General features: G+C 41.1%; 1 protein-coding gene across 1 annotated transcript in view; it reads left to right on the top strand.

The window, feature by feature from the left end:
* The first annotated feature begins 11,272 nt into the window (after window positions 1-11,272).
* SCIN (scinderin) overlaps window positions 11,273-22,616 on the top strand; it is a 47,715-nt gene continuing 36,371 nt past the window's right edge. Inside the window, exons 1-3 of the mRNA XM_062605092.1 lie at window positions 11,273-11,514; window positions 15,623-15,777; window positions 17,284-17,445. Of these exons, the coding sequence (XP_062461076.1) occupies window positions 11,316-11,514; window positions 15,623-15,777; window positions 17,284-17,445 (516 nt within the window). The 5' untranslated portion in view covers window positions 11,273-11,315. The remainder of the gene's footprint in view (window positions 11,515-15,622; window positions 15,778-17,283; window positions 17,446-22,616) is intronic.

Genomic DNA, 22,616 nt, shown 5'->3' with positions numbered 1-22,616 from the left:
TAACCTTGATCTTTTATCACACGTGGAGGTATTTCCAGTGTTCCTGAGGAAAAAAAAAGAATAAACTTGTCTTTAACCTCTGTGCATGACACCTCATCTTTAAAAACGTAGATGACAGAGGTGTATCTTCATTCTGATCCTTTTTGACCCTTGTGTTTGCTTGCAGTGGGAAGTGAGACAGATGGGCACGTTACAGACACTCGTTTCCTGGCTTAGGCAACTTCACTCTTTCATTAGAGGAGCCGGGAAAAAAGCCACAAAGCTGCTCTGCAGTGAGGAGAATGCAAGTTGCTAGAGCCTCTGGGATACATAAGGCTATTAAGGAAACTAAGGTACCTGCAATAAATCTATTTATGCATGGATAATGCTCTTTACTCCTAAAATTCCAATAAGAGATGTCCTAAGAATCTAAACTAAAACTTGTAAAAATAAGGGTGCCTTGAAAATGCTGGCTTTTTGTTCAACTGTTTTGATGTAATTATACTATATACCTTTATCATATGCAATATATACAACTAAGCAAAAACCTGTTCCTGTTAAGAGCCCTATAAAGAAGTATGAAGTTTTCTTCTCTAACAGCACACCTTTGGTAGGAAGTGGCTTAAAGACCATTGCTGCTAGTGACAGGACAGATGCCTTGCTTCCAAATTTCCACGGGGGTGTGACATCCATCTGAAGCTTTTGTGAAGGGCAGATGTAATGCTGCCATCCAGCTGTGCAGCTAGAAACCCCCATTACCTTGCCAGGCTTACCAGTACAATGCAGTGGCTTGGTCTGAAGGAATTGGTGGTGGTGCCGCCATTCAACATGGAGATTTAAGTGCTCTCCAGAGAGCAGTTCTGCATCTGCTGCCCTGTTGGCTTGGTGCACTCCAGCACCCAGCAGAGCCCAGCCTTTTGTTGTGTCTCTGTGTACTACTGCCCATTGCAAAGGTTTACAGCTGCACCTGGATGAAACACAGAACCTGAGCAGAACACTGTGCTAACTCTTCGTGCTGGCCCCACCTTAGAACTGAAGTTCTGTCAGAGCCTAAAGGGGGCTGAGGCTCCCCCCTCAGAGATGTTTGCCGTTCAGGTCCATCTCCATCTCCTCTCACAAGCTTTGCAAAGCTCTTAAAATGGGGGGGTTTGTATCAAGGACTGGTTGAAGTGGTGTTCTCATGCCTCAGCAGCTGGAGATACGTGCAAAATCTCTTCATCCTTGTTAGTTTCGCATTCTCATTGTGGGGGTGCAAATGCACTGTAAATCTTGCTGACAGCTACATCAGCCATTTGGCACACAGTCAGCTGTGGCGTGGTCACCTCATGGCCCAGTGTATGAGAAATGACCAGTATCCATCGCCAACAATGCCAACTGATCTAAAATCTGTTTTAGTCAGTCAGTATTTTTCCATTGGTGGACTTCGGTGTACTTTGGAACAGGCTTACCGAGGTGAATACTTTTGTTTGAGGCAGCACTATTGGATTGTTCCTTTAGAAATGCTTTATGAAAACCTCTACAGCTTATATAAATGCAGAGAGTGAATATCAATACTTTCTAAAATACTAAATGGATGAGGCAGGGTTACAGGTTTACTGTAAATACTGTGATCTCAAAAATGACCACAAGAAGCAAGCATTCCACAAAAGTATCTTCAGATCTGCCACCCATGCATACTGACTCTATAAAGACAAATCAGTAGATTCTGTAGGTTATTAATAAAAACATTCCGCATATGTATAAAACTTACCCTTTACTATAAAGCAGACAGAAAGCTTTCGAGGCCTCTGTTCAGGATGTCCTCCACCCTCTCACTCCACATATACTTCAAATTCAATGTTACCCCTAAAGTATTTTGGGCTAGATTTAACCATGTGAATGATTTACCTACTCATGTGACTGATTACCATGCAGATTAAAATCAGTGTTTGAATTATACACAGGACTCCTAATTCTAATCTAAGTTATGTCGACATTTCTGTAAGATTTTTATATTTTATTTGCAGTGAATTTATGCCCAAGTTCAACTAAAAGACAATTTCCTCTATCCTTCCTCCATCACAAACACATACATTCTTTCCTGTTAGGGTGGTGAGGCACTGGAATAGGTTGCCCAGGGAGGTTGTGAATGCTCCATCCCTGGCAGTGTTCAAGAACAGGTTGGACGAGGACCTGGGTGATATGATTTAGCTTAAGGTGTCCCTGCCCATGGCAGGGGGATTGGAACTGGATGATCTTAAGGTCCTTTCCAACCCTAACTATTCTATGATTCTACATTTGAAAAATTAAGCATATACACATGGATTATTCAGCTGGTCAGCAGAAAGTACTGTCAGTACTGGAAGTATTAATATGCTTGTCACACTAAGCCTTTAAAATACCAAATCTCATGCCTTTCCTGTGGAACAAATTCATAAATAGACATGAAACAGTCAACCTAACAGCTGACTAACAATCTAAATTTAAGGAACTGTGTGGCTGCCCCATCCCTGGCAGTGTTCAAGGCCAGGTTGGACAGGGCTACTGGAAGGTGTCCCTGCCTGTGGCAGTGGAGTAGGAACTAGATGAGTTTTAAGGTCCCTTTCAACCCAAAACTTTCTATGATTCTATGAAGATCTTTTTGAGACCTGATTTACAAAAGCTGATTGCAGATAGCAGATTTGTTTGAAATAATAAAAATAAGTATCTTGTATTGACCAAATTAAAATTAGCATACTGGAAAAAATGTAAAGAATCATTTTCTGCCAGATACTTCTCTGCTCCATTAATCATTGCTTTGAGCATTGCATTATACCTTATCATGTTACTGTGATAACAGAGTAATTTTATTACCTTTGTAACACAGCTGCAGCTAGCTAACACTTTTCTGGTTAGTTCATATCAAGAAGAAAAATACTAATTTGTTTTTATTTAAAAGGGACTGTTTTCAAAAAGGCACTAACTGCATCCAAAGTGACACATAGGAGAGCTTGCAATGCTAAATAAATGAGTGAAGCTGAAATGAAAAGTGTTCTGGGATGCCTCTCTTCATTTAGATAAGTCTAATACTCTTACTTCACCACCAACTGCTGCAACAGCTCAGGAAGTGTCGGAAGCTCTCTGGCTGAATTTTGCACAGACCATGGCGAAGGACAACAAGCAGAGAGGAGACTGAGAGAAGGGGAGTAGGGAGCTATGGGGAGAGGGCTTTGGAGGGGGCAGCGGGATGCCCACAGGCCAGCAGGAAAGGCTGTTGTTGCTGCAGGATGCCTGTACGTGGTTCTTTTAATAAAAAGCCAGTTCAGTTTTAATACCAGGGGATTTCCTCAAGTTACAAACCAACAGTCAGAGCATGAAACACACAAGGTCTGTTTTGTAACTGTTTAAAACATGAAGCTTTATAAACACTGAAGTGCTACTTTTCCTCCACAGAGGCCTTTACTTACTTGGAAAAATAAAACAAGGAAGTGTCTGTCATGTAGGTTGTACTAAAATTATACTTAGTACAATAAACATATCTGTAATAGCATGTTCCTCAGCTGACTCTGTACCTCTCATATTTTACTTTGTAAAGAGAAACAGCTATTTCCTTTTTCTTCCTATATAGTTGAAGAAGATAGTAGCCAAGTAGTGATGATATTCCTTGAATGTTCATCTCAAGATATGCATAGGAAAACAGCAATCACCTGGCACCAGTGGAAAGTCAAAACATGGAGCCATACACAGATGTGTTCCTGTACGTGTTTCCCTGACAGGGTAGTCATTCTTGTTCATGGTTCTGTACCTTTGAAAGTAAATAACAAACAGTGTTATTAGTGAAAATAACTAGAAACAGAGAAAGGCAAAGGATACCAAAGGGATTTTTCTTTTCCAAAACAAAGGAAATTTTCTGGCCTTGTGGAAAAAGCAAGGAAGGAAAGGGAATATAATGGCCTTAAAATAGTGTATCAATATGCACTCTTCACTCTGATCATGTCTCTAAAAACTGGTTGGCATGCCCTGTGTGAAACATGAGCCCAAGCACGCAGAGGCTGTGGAATCACATAATGTTGGCTACCTTGCACTGAGCAAGGAACATGTTTCTCTTGACTCTAGGAAGAGTTGAGCAAAACCTTAAGTGACTTCCAGATCTGGAACTTCAAGCACACAGTCCAATGTGCATAGTGCTGTGTTGCTGTGTCATTGAGGAAATAAGAACATGAAATTTATTAATTTTTTTATTGACTTCATTGCTCTGAGGTCTTTTGTTTATTTGGTTTGTTTTTTTCCTATCACCACACAGTTTATCACAGTTTCCCACCATTGTAGGTCCCATAAGGGTGGGCATCCCCTAGTCTTTTATTCTGTTCAGGATTTTATTTTTAAAAGTAGTATTTTGAGAAATGTGCTCCAAGAAGCCATATAGGAAGGAGGAATGGTTTGGATAGAGACAATATTTATGTCTGGCTTCTAGCCAGATCTAGTTGAGAAAGCTGCAGAGCAGAGCTTGGAAACACAGAACAGGAGAGTGCCAGAGACCTCAGAACATTGCACCAGGATGGTGGGATGGGATTGTGTTAGCAGGATAAACTTGAGACCCAGGGAAAAGAGGTACCTAAACTAATGATCTGGGGGAGAAGCTAAAGAACTAAAGGTGCTTTATAGCTGTTCAGTTGTTTTATTCTGTAAGAAGTGAACGCTGTAGTTCTCTTTGAGAGCACAAATATATACAGTATCATTGACACAAAGGAAATGGGGGGAATAAATATTGGAGCTCTTATTGGATTCATCTATTCTGGGAACTATGACTAATGCTAGCTAGGATTGAGGGTGCGTAAATAATCTGAACACTTCACTGTCTCACATCAGTTAAGCATTTTACCTTCCATTTTATTTTATTGGGTATCCACACATTTATAGTGGACAATCAAATTGGAAGAGTCAGAAGAGGGTCTGTTGTGTCCCTGAGGACATGCCTTCTCTAGAATAATAGGCTCCATGGCTTTCTACGCATAGTGCTATTAGGAAAACAGGGAGGTTGGGTCCTTTTTCAGTAAACATGTCTCAGACTTTTGAAACAGAAATCAGTCCCAAGCTTTGATTTAAAATAGATCTTTCTTAGGCCTCATGGGCAGCAACAAGACCCCATCTTGAACATGCATTACCAAAAGATAATTATTTTAGAAGCTGCCTCCTGCAGGTTTGCATATCTCAGCAGGTTTTTAGCAAATTTGTATTGCAATATTTCAGAGAAAAAGAAGTTGATTTTATAAATCCAGTGACCCTGATATAGAAACAAATTTATGGATGCCTTTGTTCTCCTGCAGACAGCTTTGCTTTTAGAACTACTAAACTCAGTGGGCAGATCCCCAATAAATGTCAGTGATCTTAGAAACGACTCACTTAATTTGGGAAGGCCAATAAAGGAAGCTTTCCTGCCCTCTTCAACCCAAGCAATGCTGAGGGTGTTTATTTTAAAATGCTGCGACAGGACTCTTGTTAGTGATCTTAGTGTTTTGTGCTGGTATAATTACAACACTTCAGGCACTCCTTCCACAAATTTAAGGATATCTTGTTGTAGAGTTGATCTATGAGCTTAATGGATGTTGCATATTGAATTAATGGATCCAGATGATGACTGTGCTTTCTTCAAATTGTTGCTTATTTCTTGTGTTTGGGTAAACCTCTTTTCCTTTGTTTTACTTAGATGCTTTTAACTTCAATTACTGTGCTGATGGTAAATGCAAGTGGGTCAGTTTCCCATTTTTTCCAAGTATTCAAAAATCACTTAAACCATCATCAAAACCAGTATCTGCAACATACAAATAAGAAACTTCAATTATCACTTCTTGGCACTCAAAAGATCATTCTGAAATTATAGTCAGACCAGAAGTACAGTATTCTCAAATTCAAAATGAATAAATACCACTATTTGGCACTTGCAGAATGTCAGTCTATGCAGACAAATTCTGTAACTACCTCATACTTAGCCCTTTTAGGCCATGTATTTGAATTTTATGTGAGAAAGCAAGCAAGAAATCAAGGCTGCATTCCCTACTGCCTTCCATCCTCTGTGATGTAAAGTGATGTTGCTTCATCTTTTGTAACGGAAAAAAAAGTCACCAATCTATCTTACACATTGCCACTTACACTTCTAAAACAAATAGAGGATCTGGAGCAATCAGCTGATACTGAGTTCTGTGTTATGACAGGGTGTAACCTTTAGTGCACCATGTGAATGACATGAATGAAACCAACCATTTTTCATGGGGCATCTTGTTTCACAGAGCAGTGTGCACACTGAATCCCAGCAACACTGTGGGAATTGATAAAAGAAAGACATTTTGTAGCAATAATTGAAGTTATCAACAGATATAAAGGGTTTCAGTTAAACTTTCTGATGAACAATTTCTGGCCAATACTTCTGAATCTTCCTAAATAAAGAGTGGCCTTTCCATTTTTCACTGATTCATCAAAAAATTGAACTCTGCAAAGAGATGGAGATTTTCCCCATCAGACTTGAGATGACTGTATCTAAACATAAGGAAGAAAACCTAAGGATCAGTGGGATTATTTTGGTGAAACTTGCTGAGCTGTGTATCCATAGAGAACAGCATGATTTGTTCCTATGGCAGACCAAATGAGCAGGAAACATGGGCAGGCTGATAAATCATTGATGTGAATGACAGTATTTCTCTGTATAGATAGCCAAGGTGGGTAAAATTGTGAGTCTGAAAATGTTTTTCTGAATCTTGTCTATTCCCATGACATGTAATGAAATGTCATATAAACATAAAGGAGACCTTCTGTCTCTTGGAAAACAGAGGATTGCTGAAGGAGTGCTTCAATTCCCCCTTTCTGACTCCTTGAGATACATTATACTGTGGCTTGGGATGAACATATAATCAGAATTTCTTGATTAAACTTTAATGCTACTCATTGAATATTTCAGGGGAAGAAGGTACAAAAAGTGCAGGGAGATGTAATATACTAAATAATTAACACCTCACTTCTCACTAGCCCAGTGTCAAAAATGTTTTCCCAGATGCTTTGACAGAAGCCAATATTGAGAATGTTTCCAGCACCACTGCTGAAGAATGAATTTGGAGAGTCACAGCTTCTAAGCTGCTGGGCATGCAGTGTCCTTACCTGCACTGCTGAAAGTGGTGAGTGCCACTGAAGAATCCCTCACTGCCTGTACAGGGGCACAGACACTGCCATAGTGAGTGAGAGCGTACTCACACAAGCTGAGCAGGACGTAGGAAGGAGCCAGCCACTTGCCAAGTGGATCACATAGCATAGCTGTGATCCTACCCTCTCTACGCCTTAGATACATGCTGTGCACTAAAGCTCTTTATTTGCTCTGGACTTGGAGGATTAAACCCAGACTCTTCTCTTGACGGTAAAGGAGGACTGACTGCTTATGTCAGGGGATGGGTTGAAGCTCTGCATACCTCTCATCTAGTTAGTAGCCTCATCACTCAAACTTTGCCAGTGAGGAGGAAAGCTGCGTTTCAGTCTTTCTTCAGCATGCTTTAGATTTGCTAAAGCTGGGCTATTGAACAGGATGGTTTGAGTGGTGATGAGAGAATGGAAAGAATTATCAAGTGTAACATCATTCTAAAGCCTGGTTTTGATAACTGCTTTTTAAAATGTATGGTCTAATTCTCCTTCTGCTCATACAGTATCAGTGATTTTTGGTTGTTTTTTTTTTTAGGAGTATATTGGAAATAGGAATTTAGCTTAGATCTGTGAACTGGCTTACTGATGTGGGATAAATCTGAAATAACACTTGATTCAGCAACAGAACAGGTGAGGACAGGGGCTGACTTCTGCAACTGGGCAGGAGTGTGGTTTTGACGCACATACTCTGTGTACAGCAAACTTTGTAACATGAAACTGGAGTTAAACATCTGTAGTCCCATTGTTGAGGTAGGGTCACAGAGTTCAAGAGGGCATTTGGCATACATGGTGAAGAAGAAATAAGCTTTGTAGAAGGAACCACTTGGGACATTTGAAAATATTCTCTCCTCACATTCCCTTCTCATTCCTTCCATTGTTAGTTCCTGGAATTTTAATTCAATGCTGGGCACCAGCCTTGTAGAAGGACTATAAACTTTGACTTCAGCAGTCCATACTGAAAGTTATTCCTACTTGGAAAGATGCTGGGGCTTAGTTTCTGGAAGCACCTGCAAGCACCACTTTGTTTTGTTGCAATCCCTACCCCAGACTGGGACAAAAATTAGAACTCAGCACGTTGCATTCTGTTTTTTCAGATGTGTATACACACCCACATGTAAGCAGTATATTGCAACAATACTGTAAGGGAAGAAGATCCCTTAATGCAACAAAAGACTTTGGAAGTAAATGAGCAAAATCAAATGGTAATTTTTTTCACAAGTCCTCAATTCTCTGAGTCATATCAAACCTTTGAACTCACTGTGTTTGTATCTATCTCAGCTGTTTTAAGGACTAAATGAGGAGCAGGAACACCTTCTGACACTCCTGTGTGACCTTTCAGTTCCTGGGAAAAAAGCAGGCATTTAAAGATGGCCACACCTCAAACAGTGCCATCAAGCAGGTAGAAATCTACAGTTTTGTGTTCCTGGTCCAACAGCAGCTGATTGCTGTGTCTGACCTCCCCCTGAGAAAAGGGTGTGCGGCAAATTTATTTCCCTTTGTTACTCCAAAGCTGAAACAGCACTAGGCCTTTGCCACCCTTCTAGAAAGGCACAGCTGATCAGCAAAACATAACGGTTAGGAACTAAGAACAGAAATCTTTTGACAAGTTAAGGTGGTCTGAAAGTCCATTACAGTGCGCAGTAATTACAATTTGACCCAGGACTTCTGAGTCACAAAACCAATAATGTTTTGTAGTCTTCTCCACTTCAAATACTACGTCAAAAAACACACAGCGGCACATAAAAAGTAATTTTAAATATTCTTTCTGAATGTACAAGTCCGAGGTTATTTCTCATTTTTCTCTGAAATTTTGCTTTTGAATAACTGCATGTTGGAAAGCTTTTGATATTTAAAATGTTATGAAAATCTGTAATGTTAGCACTTCCAGTGCTTATTTTTGCTACGAAAAAATAGATGGAAATGGGCCAAGACAAAAGAGTACTACTTTCTTAAGGAGGAAGATTGCAAAAGCAAGATTTGCAAACAGACAAAAATTAATATTGAAGAGTGCAAACAAATATCTTGTCACTTACTTCAACTGAAGGTTTTCTTTGAGAAGCCAGTAACTGATTACACAGTTCATAATCCCAGTAAACCAAATTTTGGCATGAGAAAACTCTGGTGTCAGTGTTAACATCCTTTGTGTCCAAGTAATGCCACAGACTTTGAGACAAAACAAACTATTCTTGTGTCTTTAACCTTTGGCCATTGGTGTGTGATACTGGGCACAGTCAATGCTGAACAAACAGCATCAGTGTGCATCTCTTGACAGCAAGGGGGATTACAGCTGAGAGCAGCATTTGGTCTGTGATCTGAAAATGTAATGCTAGAATAAGGAGATGTAAATTTGACCAACTGGCCTGTGCAATCTGTGCACAAACAACCTCAGCTTGGCAAGACAGGCAGAACAGGTAGGAGACATGAGGCTGCATAACACCGGACTGCTTTGAGCTCATGTATGGGCAAAACTCAGCACAGTTTCAAAGCAAGTGCAACTGGCCAACTTCAGAAGAACTAGTAAAGCCCTACGATTACAGAGTTTGTGGTAAGTCCTACCTGCACTGACCAAAGCAAACTAATGCACAAGAATGCAAAAAGGCATGATATGAAAAAAATCTGCTTCATGTAACTATGTGACTAAAAGTGAAAGGAACAACTGACATAGATGGAAGGGTAAACTTGAGAAATCATTTATGAGCATTTCAAAACATCTGATACCGTATTGAAACTGGAACTGCTGGAATTTTTTGGCTGCTCTTCCTGGAGTTTTTCTTCTTCATATGGTGAACAGTCTGCAGAAAGGCATTTCGTTTGGGAGGCATAGTGCTTTATCAAGCAGGGTCCCTGCAGCCCCGGCAGAATGAGGGATAAAATGCTTAGCCATGAACTGCTGAAGGTGAGCCGTGACATGTTCAGCTGGAGCTTGGACAAAGCACAGCGCCTTCAGGTTCTTTTTAAACAGTGGGGATAGAGGTTAGGGTGCCTGTACACCTCTGTTTGGCAAGCTGCTGAGAGGATGCTCACCAAAATGGAACATGGTAGTACGTACGCATTGTGTAACAGCATCTTTTCCCTCATAGCTAAACTGTGCACCAGACAGTATAGAAAGAAGGCAGGGAAGATAATTAGATTTCTTAGATGTGGTGCTTTTTTTTTAACTTTTTGCCAGAGAAGATGCCTCCAGTTGCTCTGTTGCTTGTAGCACTGCCTCTAGTACCTGCTATTGAGGTAGCCCTGAACTGCCCACAGGTGGATACCTGCACTCTTCTTGTGTTAACTTGATAAAACAACATAGTGGGGAAATATGAGCTTCAAAACTTATCCAGGTGAATAAAATGATGATCCTAAGCAAAACCCTCTCTGAAACCTGTATTTCAATATACTGACAGCTTCAGCTGTTTCTACCTGTAACCTTCCTAGATTAATCTACCTCTTATCAACATCAGATGAAAACAGTGATTTGCTGTGATTTTCATGTTGTGATAGCCTGCCAGGATGATGTACCAACCATTTATAGACAAGGCGGGTTCAAACCTTCTGGGTTGTTGTTGTGTGGTGTCAAGAAAACAGCAGCACAGTGCTTTTTCCATTTTCTGAGAAAGGATTTATATACATTCTGGGCTTCATCTGGCATCTTTCAAAAGAGACAAGATTTTTCCCCTTACAAAAAGATTCCTTATAACATTGGGCAAACAAAATGAAACTGCCGGATGGAGAAAGAGAGCTGTGCTCTGCCATTCCAATCTGGGGTAAAACCAGAGCCCGACAGCAAGCACAAGCTATAGAAACTGTTTGCATTCTGATACTAGCAGTTTACAAAACCAAGCCAGGTGTGATCATTATACAAGCAAACTGCACAGCACTGGAGCACTCGTCAGTACTGGGTCAGGCTGGTTGTGCTTTGCTTTTGTGACTTTTTGGGTTTTTTTTTCCTTCTCATTTTAGAACAGAGGAAAACGACGCATCAGCACCAAGGGAGGCGGATGTTTCACCCCACCTCTGCCGCAGCTACGGGTGAGTTTAGCAGGCGTGTTGAAAAGTAACAAAACGCTGCACCGGGCAGCAGCGGGGCCGGGCGGGGACGTGCCTCTTCCACCTCGGAGGCTGCCGGGCGGGGCCGGGCCGGGCCGGGCCCTATAAAGGGCGTTATAAAGGGCGGGTCGCCCGTGGTGCTTCTCTACTCCCCGCTCTTTGCTATGGCCTCCGAGCGGCCCCCGTCGGTGTTCGCTGGGGCCGGGCAGCAGAGCGGGCTGCAGGTGTGGAGGGTGGAGCGGCTGGAGCTGGTGCCGGTGCCCCCCAGCCGCCACGGCGACTTCTTCGTGGGGGACGCGTACCTGGTGCTGCACACCGTCCGCCGGGCCGCCGCCGCCGCCTACCGCCTCCACTACTGGCTCGGTAGGCAGCGGGACGGTGCGGGGGTCCGGGATGGGGAGCAGCGCGAGCATGTCCTCGATGCTGCTGGTGAGGTTTCTGACAGCTTGGCTGGGCTGCGGCGGATGGGGAGCTGAATTTTCCCCCTCCCTTTTCGCAAGGGCTGCGTGCATGACGCTTCCAAGTTGAGGCGCTCAGTAACAGCGCTACAGCCAAGGATCGGGGCGATGCCGAGCCTCGCTGCGAAGAGTGTAGCAGTGCGAGCGGGCTCTCTGGGTGAGAAAATGGGGTGAGACAGAAAGGTGAACGTTTGCGTGCTTTGTGGTGTTAGCTTGGAAAAGCTCTGAAGATTTGCACTCGAGTCTTTGCTGCATCCAACCAGTGAAATTCTGATGGAGACTTTTCTTGCCTTTGTTTCTACTAGAGCTAAAATTCCATCTCAGCCATCTCCCTGTGGCATTGTTGTCCAGATGTTGCCTTTTCAGACGTTTCCTGATTATACAGAGATTGGAGGCAAAGTCACCAGTTTTTCTGTGAAACCTTCTCAATATCAGTCTGACAGCCTTGTAAAGCAGTCAAAAGTAATAGGGAACCCTGCAATTGGGCTGTCTTTTGCCTTTAGCCTTGCCTAGCACAGTGTTTAGGGTAAAATAGAAGTCTGACATAAGGATGCATTTTAGGTGACTTTCTCATCTTCTGGAGGTTTTATGAGACTTCCTTGTCTGGTCACTAAGACATCCAGCCACAGTGGTTGCTCTGTAGCTGCCTGTTTCTTCTTTCACCATCGGGTTTGTGTTTGTAGGCAATCATCTCAGTGAAAGCACATAAAGACAGGTCAATGTGCATTAATGTTAATGCGATTGAGTTGCTGTGGTTCTTGTTGTACTTTTGGGTGCATTGAAAAAGAATAGCAGATAAAGCTGGGATTGCTTCTGCATAAATATTTCAAGCTTGTTTAGTTTTGCATGTGTTACGAGTTATCCAGCTGGCATGCGGGTTAGTGTCTGTCTTTGACAAGAGTATAATCGTGATGGCAGTGTAAATGAATTTCTGGCCGATGTTCTTATGCCAGCAGCACAGCTAGTTAGTAGCAGGGTTCAGCTGTTTAGACCTTTGTTAATGGAGGTAGAACTACTTACATAGGAGTTAAGGTGTGGTAGGCATCTCCCAGGGAAAGATGCAAGGGTTCTTTGCAACTGGAAATGATGTCAAATCAGTGACATTTGCACTGATTAAAACATCTTTGCTGTTGCCTAAGGAGCTTTAGTGGTAAATCCTGCACCTCTTGTGTTTATGGGGTGATACCCCAGTTGACTGTAGGGTGGCTAACTGCTGGGAAATCCCTTCCTGCTTGCACCAGTAGTGGGACAGAGATGCTCAAAGACTTCTGCAAGCTTAATAGCAACAGGAGACCAGAACTTCATCCATACAAGGTGTACGGGGAAGGGTAGTCACACCGAGGGCAAGAGTTTGTATCATTTTGGTATTTTTGCTGACCAGTTCTCATTGCTGTTATGCACACCAGGCTTTTCCTCATTGGCGAAGGCTGTATAACCTGTGGGCCAGTAAGACCTCAGTAGGGTCTTTCTGAAGACTTCCCATAAGCTGTCTCGGAACACCTGCAGTCATCAGCCAGATTTCAGGATGAAATACTTAGGAAATTGGATTGGTGGAAGCCCTACAGGCTTTGAGCTTAGATACTTAATGGGCCTTGCTATTTGGTAATATGGTCCTGTTCCTGCATGCCGTCTGTGGCATTTGTTACTGCGTGGGCCTCATATGGTGGCTTTGAGTCTGAATGGATTCTGACTTTACCAAATATGTCTCAAATTTAGAAGACCATTGAATTTTCATAACATGTTAGTCACAAACTTCCTCTTAATGTCTTTCTTGGGTGTACCCAGAAGGAAGTCTAGATCATGGGAGGATGGTCTGTGACCTTGATAGGCTGACAGTTTTGTGCTGTGATTGGCATCCTAGGATTAAAGTGACCAAACAGTTCAATCATCCTGAAGCTTCCTATTCAAAAGCCACTGTTTTACCAAGTATCAGTGAAGTGCTGCCCAGATTGCGTAATTTTGAACAACCTAACTCATGTGCTGCAATGATGTTGGCATGGATTAAGCAGTCCGTGTGAATCTGTGTTGTGGCAGCTGTGTTCATTTTTAACTTTGCTCAGAGACCCTGGCTGGGTTGTCTGCACTAGCACTTGAGGGATGTTTTAGTAACTAAATTACTAATCCTAAGGGAGCTGTCTCAAAACTATCACTAGTGGAAACAGCCAGTATAAGACTACTTGTGGGAGTAAAACTAGCTATACTCCATATCTTAAATAAAATCATGCATGGTATTCTTATCTCTTCTTTTAACCCTTGTTCTCAGATTAAGTGATAAGACCTGTTCATGTGAACCAGGATCTAGTCTGGCAAAAATCTTGATCTTTCTCCTATACATATATCTTTTCTTCCTCATTTATACCTGCTTGTGCCTCAAATTCAATGTAAATGTGTTTTTCATACAAGCTTGAATAACCTCTGCGTAGACTGATGCTCATTTGTGGTTTTTAAACAGGATTTCACAGAGTATTGTGTTGCATAGCAGCTGTCAGACCAAGCCTGGTAGTGGCTCTTACCTCTAACAGTGTTCTGAATGCCTGTGTAAATGCAAGCAATAAATCTGAAGGATCCAATTCCAATGAACATAAATAACTCTAAAAACAAACAAATGAACACCCTTCCCCGCTAGCTTTACCACCAATGTTAAGGTGGTACCCAAGTCTCAGAAAGCATGTTGCCGTATATTGAGTTCTTCATTCTTCTGTCACTGAGTGATGGGAACATTCTCCCCCCCCCCCCAGGATTCTGGTGTTAAGTCCTGCTTTTAGTATTTGTTTTATCTTTTTTGGGTGGACCTCATACTTTGTTCTTCCCTATGCTGCTTTTATTTGGATCTTTTCCCTAGTTCATCCTTGCTGCTTTCTGGAGGTTCCCATTGCACCTATGTTACCACAAAAGCTGTGATGGTGGTACTGCTCCTGGGACACAGGGGCACAGTTGGTCGTGGGCAGTGGGGAGTCATCCTATGGTATTTGCACTGCTGGGCCATGAACAGGGCACTCTCTCCCTAAGAGAGGAGCTAGGTCAGTGGTACCCTTAGGCATCCCTGTTCCCCCTCTCCCAGGCTTTATTCTTTCCTAATACCTTACTGACAGGCTTCCTGTGATACCAGTGACTCACAGTGGTGTGAGGTGGCACCAATACCAGACTACACACTTCCCCTTCTCCCACAGTCTGAGAGTTGTCTCTGTTCAGACTGCCTGGGACTCTATGCTTTTTTTCCACTTGGTCACATAAGAAGCAAGGAAATGGTTAATGTAAGTGAGAAGCTGCTCTTGAGAATTGTTGTGCTTATCTCAAAGCAATCAGAACTGCTGAAAATGTTAATCAGAAAATGTATAAGCCTGTATTAGAAGTTTTGTTTTAATACATATCCTGTTCTGCAATGTGATTAGGCCATCAACAGACTAGGTAAGGAGGGCATTTTGCCACAGTCCTGTTAAGAGTCTAATCCCTGAAAGGTACAAAACAAAGTGTGACATCATGAAGCAAATATCTGAACCCCAAAGCTGCTTTTTTTCTCCAAGCTGTTCCAGGCAATCTAATAAAAGGTATCTAAGCAGAATGCCTTGCTTGCATTGTAACATCAAGAGGACTGCTTTTGAACTATTTTGACTTTATAGCTTGGTGAGTTATTAGCATAAATACATGGTTTACCATGTAATCAGACCTATGATGTGAACTTCCTTTGTTGCAATTCAATTTGGAGTCCAAAAATCATACTGCAGACACTTGCTAAACCAAATTAATTAAAATGTTCTCTTGCTCAAAGAGGATGAGAGAAGAAAAACTTCACTATTTTTCACTGTTTTCCTTATGAATGTAGTTTTACAAGTAGTTAAGTGATTTTCTGGATGGTCATGCATTTAGTGGTGAGCAAGGTTATGACATAGTGCTTTGTTGCAACATATACATGGGCTGTACAGCCTGCTGAAGGCAGTGCCTGATTGTCACACAATTTCTCCAACGGGATTCAAAGTTATATTAGTGCTTTATAATATTTCATCTTATTTCAGGGAAAGAATGTACCCAGGATGAAAGCACAGCTGCAGCTATCTTTGCTGTTCAAATGGATGACTATTTAGGAGGCAAGCCTGTGCAGAGTAGAGAAATTCAAGGATATGAGTCTACTGAGTTTGTGGGCTACTTCAAAGGAGGAATTAAATACAAGGTAAAGATCCATCTGTCAAAATGTATTCTAAAAAATATATGTAACATTATGCCCTAAATAAAATATTTTGCTTTGTAAATGGAAAGTTTAAAAAGTAATTTCTTAATGCTTAGTGGTTTTAGATCTGAACCGCCTATTTTAAACTGTAGGAGACCCAGTAATTGTACAGAAAGCAACAGATTGTTTACCAGTGGCTCTTCTGATATGTGAAAACCTTCCCTTCTCTTTCCCCCCAAAATCTAGCTATCCTGAGATTTCATACCTGTGTCTAAGGGAGCTCACAGTAGGGACTCTGGGAGATGGTAAATATCACAAAATTCTTTGTTATAGACTGAATCATTTTGTGCAAATGCAGAACTCGATGTGCTTAAGTGGTTGAGAACATGATCAGAATGGAAAAGACCATAATCTCACTTTAGTCTAAAAAAATATGCTTTTGCAGGCCTACTGCAGGTTTTTGTTTTGCGGTAGATGATAAAACCTCCCAAATACTTTTAATGATTTTTTTTTTTTTTTTTTTAAGATGTTTTTAAAGCCCCCTTGTGTCAATTCCAGAAGCTGAATCTCTGGAAAGAATTTTTTTTGCAACATCTTTGTTAGGTTTTTTTAAGAATAAAGTAATGTATCTTCTGAAACTGTCCCCATAGCAGGTGCTCTGGGAGCTGTTGCTCAGTCAGCCTTTTATTCTATTATGGAGGTTTGCAACTTGTTATAGTTTAAACAAGCAATTTGAAGCCTCTAATTCTGCTTGCATAAGAGACTTTGGCAGAGACCTGGCCTTTTACTTTTTCTTTGTAATTTCAAGAGCCAGTTCCCATTCCAGCCAAAGATCTGGGTCTCCTGGCAGAGTGGAGAATACGCTCTCACAGAGGCAGACAGCCAAGCCAGTTTACAGGAATAAGTTATGCTTAAATTTCAACTTTATAGATTTTAAATCAAGAGTTTGGTTTCGCTTCCCCCAGTTTTGGTGCTCCTTGTTAGGTTGCTCATATGTTGCAGATATTCCTTCTAGAGAATTACAGAGCTGCTGTGGAATTACCCTTTCTGCTACACATCACCAGACACTAGAACAACCCAGACCTCCGAGATGTAAGGAAGCTGAGGAAAACTTATATAGGGACTGCATGTTCTGTGTTTCCTCAGTCTTTATTGGACAACCTACTGACTTTTGTCCTAACAGTGTGGTTTGGTATCACCTCATCTTCTGGATGATGCATCAGAGTGCTATAAATCCTGTGCTTTCCCTTTGCCCATTCATCTGAAAACCCTTTGAAACATGGTGATGTCTGCTCCCTCTGATAGCAGTTCACACCTGAGGGTTGAGCAGCAGCAGCATTTGCTGTGTCTGTCTGGCTTGTGGTCAGCACTGCTAAACAGTATATTATTTTGGCTCCACTCTCACTGCATAAACTACTTTTTTTTCTCCTGGTAGCTCCTCACTTGTAAGATAAAGTTTGCCAAAATCAAGCTGAAATAAAGCTTGCTGCTTTGTTTCATTTTATTCAGGCAGGTGGTGTCGCCTCTGGATTTAATCATGTTGTTACTAATGATCTGAGTGCCCAAAGGCTTCTGCATATCAAGGGCCGGAGAGTTGTAAGAGCCACGGAAGTCCCCCTGGCTTGGACCAGCTTCAACAAAGGAGATTGTTTCATTATTGACCTTGGAACGGTAAGTATTTCTTAGAGCAAAACACACTGAAAAAGTAGGAGGTGCAGCATCTCTTCTAAGGTCTGAATCATCCCCTAAAATGCACAACTGATTTTTGTCACTCACTCAAACTGATAGGAAGAATTTGCTTTAGAAAATCAGTTTGTGTCACAGCACTTTGAAGGTTCAAAATTGCCATAAATGTTTTCTGAAGTATGCACAGATTATCTTTCAGGAAAGAGTTCTCTTTCCCACTGTAGGCATTGGCATATTTTACTACTGATATTTGAACCTTAACCTGTTCCCAGTAAGTTCTGACTACCTTTGCCACTATGAACCAGCTGAATGAGATCAGTGCTAGGGTTCAGGGCAGAATGCAGATTGGACCTTTCTCTCAAGAGCATTTCTTCATATTCCTAAAACTGTGTTAAATAGCTGCAAAAGCAGTTGTGTTAATAAATGTCATATAAAGTGTTATAAAACTAATATTTCAAGAGATCTCTTGAGAAGCAATCCTGTACTTCAAGGTTTTCTATTCAAACCAAGTAGAGATAGTGCACATGGACAGATAATTTTGCTTGCTTTGGGTGATTTAAAATATAGTACTGTCACCTCATGATTAAGACTCTGATACTAAAAGTAGCAAGAGGGTTGTAGTCCCCTCTAGTTGGATGCTAGTTATCAATTTGAAATGATTCCCATGCCTGATATGCTGGCACGTAGAAAACAACATATGATGGAAAAGAGCTTATCTGCAAGGCAGCATCTTCCGTTGGTCTTAACTGTAATGCTTCACAAGGAAGTGGTCAGTTACTTTAGCAAGTCTTCAGAGAAGAGTTCCCTGACCTATTGAAAAAGAGTTCTTCTGAACTCATGTTATGCATTTGGCTTTTTCCTCTGAAAAGCATCCCCTGGTGTGACAACTGAAGTTGTTAGTATCAAGTAGCTATATTGATTATATCTGTTTTTTATAATGCTTAGCAACCTTCAGGCAGAACTCCAACCAGTGTTTTCCCAACATCCCATTCCTCCTATGGCAGTGTGGTCTAATCAACTGAAAGAGTCTAATGATCAGTATCCCAACACTTGTATCTCAATGTCACTTTGCAAAGTTAACACATAGGAGATGGCCAATTTGGAACTAAATACATAGAGAAAATGCTGCTTTTGCAGTCAGGCTGTCACAGGTCTTGACTTCACCTCCCATGAACATGCTGTGGAACTGGTGTACTCCATGAATTTGGCTAGTCCTGACCTCATTGTGTTACAGTTACCCAGTTCACCTAAGGTAGTTGTTCGGGTCACACTTCAGGCATGACAATAACACTAATATGTAGTGTTGTTACATGTATATCTTGGCTCTCATCCTTTTTGATGAGATTTGTCAAGAGGAGAGCGCTGCCACTAAACTATTTAAATGCCACATAGGTTCATTTCTAATACTGAATGTACACTGTGAGCCTTTCTCATACTGCAGCATCACTCTGGTTTCTGATTTCCTGTTTGACAAGGGAGGTCAAGCAGCAATGCAACCCTGTGCCTTTGCAGGAAGAAAGATTAGATTTGAACAACGTCTAGATCTCTTTTACCATGGTATGGGAAATGGCACTCAAATCACATGACTAATAACAGTTCTTGGTCTTGCCATGTCAATGGTATGTGAGGGATGTGTTTTCTTGGATGTATTAAGGAAAAGTGTTTCAGTAGACATCTGTAGGAATTTCATCATAGGTTATTATATAAACCAGACCTTTCCTGTGGAAGATGAAAAGGCAATGCGTGACATAGTTCAAGATGAAGATATGCAAGTCTAGTGAAATGCCTATAGAAAAATAGGGGTGGTCAAAAAGACACTGTCACAGTGGCAATCTTGAGCAAGTTTTATAACTATGCTTCAAGCTGAAATAACCATTTCAGATTGAAATTTCCCATGACTAGAGGTCCACTCTTAATGGTTAAGTCTTTACAGGAGCTCCGAGTTGAATGTAGCAGTAGTTCTCGGCAAAAATTAAAATAATGGGAGAGCAATAAAGCAACATGAAGTGATCAGCTGATTTTACTGAAAGCTTCTTAACTCAGTTCAGGAAGCTCTGCTGTATGAAGGCTCTCTTAAGTTGTATCCTTACTGATCAGCAAAAATACTTTCTACGCATTTGTTCAGCTAGAGCTTTGTGAAGTGTAGGACTGGATTCTGTCTGGCTGCCTCCCCTCCTGATGGGCAGCAGTGGCAGTGCTATCAGCCACAGGGCTGCAGAGGGCAGTGAGAGGGCTGTGTACCACTCAGCCTCCTGGAAGAAATTAGGCAGCCCTTAAAATAAGGGGAAATGAGGAATGTGTGGTAAGTACCAAACAGTTCTGAGCTTGGGCCTGGTTGAAGCTGGAAAGTTTTGTCAGTAGAATCAAAGTTCTGCTAATGAAACAGTACTCTTCTTCCCAAAGGAAGAATGCAGGCAGTGAGATGGTAACTGTATCTCAAGTTAAGTGAAGACTAAAGATAGACTGCAGCCAGTTGTCTATTCTTCCTATTCCTATAGTGGGGGTTATAAACTGAATTATAAAAAGCCATGAGGTTGCTGGTTTGAAATTTAAGAGTCTATGATGTGCTTAAAAACAACTTGTGCCATCCAGTAACCAATGTATGTACTTCTCAAGGGCTCCATGAACCACAAGAGAAAATTATGATGTTAGAGCTCAAAAGTATGAGATTGAATAAAGCTGTTGTGGTCATGTATCTGTCAGTGGGCTTCTACCTGAGCACCTGAATTAATAGGTATGTCAAAAAGGAAAAGATTGCTGCCTTGCACAAAGACACTAGAAAAAATAAAAGCAAAATGCTGACTTTTTATCACATCTGCTTTTCATAAAACCTGTTAATCTGCTATAGATTAAATTATGTTTGCAAAAAGAAAATTCACTTCTGCTTTTTTCTGCTTTTTAACAGTAAAAGAGAACATATTTTTCTTTATGATTACGCCTATGGGGTATCACATTGCATGTTAAGCACAGCTGTAGTTTTGCTTGCTCCTGTTTTGCTTCTTGCCTGCCCTCTCTTCTGGGTGGCTTTGCTTCTCTTCCTTCAGAGAAACCAATTTAGAATCAGCATATTAATTGTATTAATAAAGTCCCTGTTTGTATGTAAACAGAACTGGAAGAGCAGATTCTTGCATGTTGGGGTTTGTCAGTTTAAGTTTCTCGTTGATTTCCCTGGCATTAACAACTGATTAGTCATGTCCTTTTTCCATGTTTTTTCATTCACATGTTTCTCCTACAACTAACCTCTTCCCCAGTTTCCCCCAGCTAAGAGCTAAACTGTTGCTTGTGCTGTAGTGGAGAATTGCCAAACAAGTAGCAGAGCTTGAGGAACTAAACTGCTTTTGTTCTTTATTAACTTTGTGGACTTTAGAGCGTGTTTCTGTCTGTGCATGGTGTATCTCAGTAAGCAAGCACACATTTTTGTGTCATTCCATGAACCAGTTATTTTTACAGCTCCAGCAGTTTGAACTCCAGCATTCTGGAAATTTTTATAGTCCCAAAGTCATCAGATGGAGAGAGGAAAAAAAAACAAAACAAAACATTAAGCTTCCCCCACCTTCAGTCAGAGTTTCCAGGGTATGTAGTTTTCCTTCATACTCTGTGGACTCGAAAGCTTCCCCTCAGCCCCACTTTTATGCAGAAAAGCAGCCAAAACAGAGACAGCCATTAAAGTTCAAGGTGTACAGCACATACATGTATCCACAAGGATTCAGTCATGTTGGTTTTCTTCCTGGTACTGTAGGAAATCCACAGGTTTTGCTCTTTGAGTAGCTGTTATTTAGAATGAATATCCTCCCGGTGCTTACCATTTAATGCGTGGTGGTGTAGCAAAAGCTGTTCCTAGCATACACTGTCAAAACAGGTGTGAGAGGAAAAATGAATATGGTAAGTGTATGAATGTGGTACATCTGACTTATTTTTAGTCTGACAATTTGTTCCAGTTGAATCAAATGGGAGACTCCAGGACTGGTTACAAAGGCGCTATTGTGATTATACCAGGGCCAGGCTGATGGTGGCCCTTGCAGCATTCTGAGTGAATTCAGAGTTTGTTTTGGATTATCAAAACTGTACAACTTTCAATGGCTCAGTGTGTCCCAGTTTACGAATGTAAAAGGCAGATTGGATGAATGTATGAAATGATTTCCACTCCCCCCTGCCTGTATCAAGAATTCAACAGTCAAGACAAGAAAAAAACATTGAATAATTTAAGTAGAAAAATGTCTCCAGAAGCTTATATTAACCTGGTTCTATCTAAACATTCTTCTTAATATATATGTCAATTCCAAAAATTGAAAGTTTTCTACATCATTTGGACTTTGTTTTTTATTTAGCACTTTTTTTATTAAAAAATAATACTTGCAACAAAGCCCACATCACGCTCCTGCTTTTGGGCTCTCCGTTTTATTTCCAAGACCTTGGTGTTTGAAGTACAAACACTAGGGTAATGTGCCTTTGTTTTACAAACACTTTTAATAAGAACTGAAGGCACTGAAAGTATTTGTTGTTTGCAGTTTATATAAAAACTTTTTTGCAAATCTATTTGTATTTTGTATTGTCATTTTTCCTTTAAATCTCATAACTTTAAGAGACTAGACTTTAACAAAGAACAGTTTCAGCTAAAGTGGACTCTTGCCTTATTGAAACAGCTGTTTATTAATGACCATGAAGAGAATGAATGGAGCCTCAGCTGAGTGCATGCCAATTATTTTGATAGTAGCATGACAAGATATGTATAGAAGCTTTGCCAATATTTTTGCATGTTCAGTCTGTCTGTAGCTTGGCCAGTTTTATTCTGCTTCCCTCAAGAAGTGTTATCTAGAGTTCACTCACATGGGAGCATGAGGAGTGCAGGCTTCTTTGGGAACTCCTGCATCACAGCACCTCTCCTCCTGACCTGCCTTTCTTTAGATGCTTCATAATCCTTTCTTCTACCTGCCCACTGTGAAACCACTACAGGGGCTTTCTGTCATTTGGTTATTTGCTCAACCTCTGCTTTCTTAGAAATGGAAGCAGCTAAGCTTAAGAGAAGGGAGGAATTAAGGCAGTAATAACCTAACAAACCCCTTGCTTTAGCCCTTTTGTGTGAGTTGTGAGGGTAAAGAGAATGTAGTATGGTGTTTCACATGAGCAAGCAGATTTAGCTGAAGGACTTTGTTTTG

This window comes from Pezoporus occidentalis, unplaced genomic scaffold, assembly GCF_034315485.1.
Source record: "Pezoporus occidentalis ecotype Australia unplaced genomic scaffold, CSIRO_AGI_Poc_V1 ctg9, whole genome shotgun sequence".
In the NCBI taxonomy this organism is placed as follows: Eukaryota; Metazoa; Chordata; class Aves; order Psittaciformes; family Psittacidae; genus Pezoporus; species Pezoporus occidentalis.
Note: the sequence above shows the minus strand (reverse complement) of the source record. Positions and strands in the feature narration are given on the sequence as shown.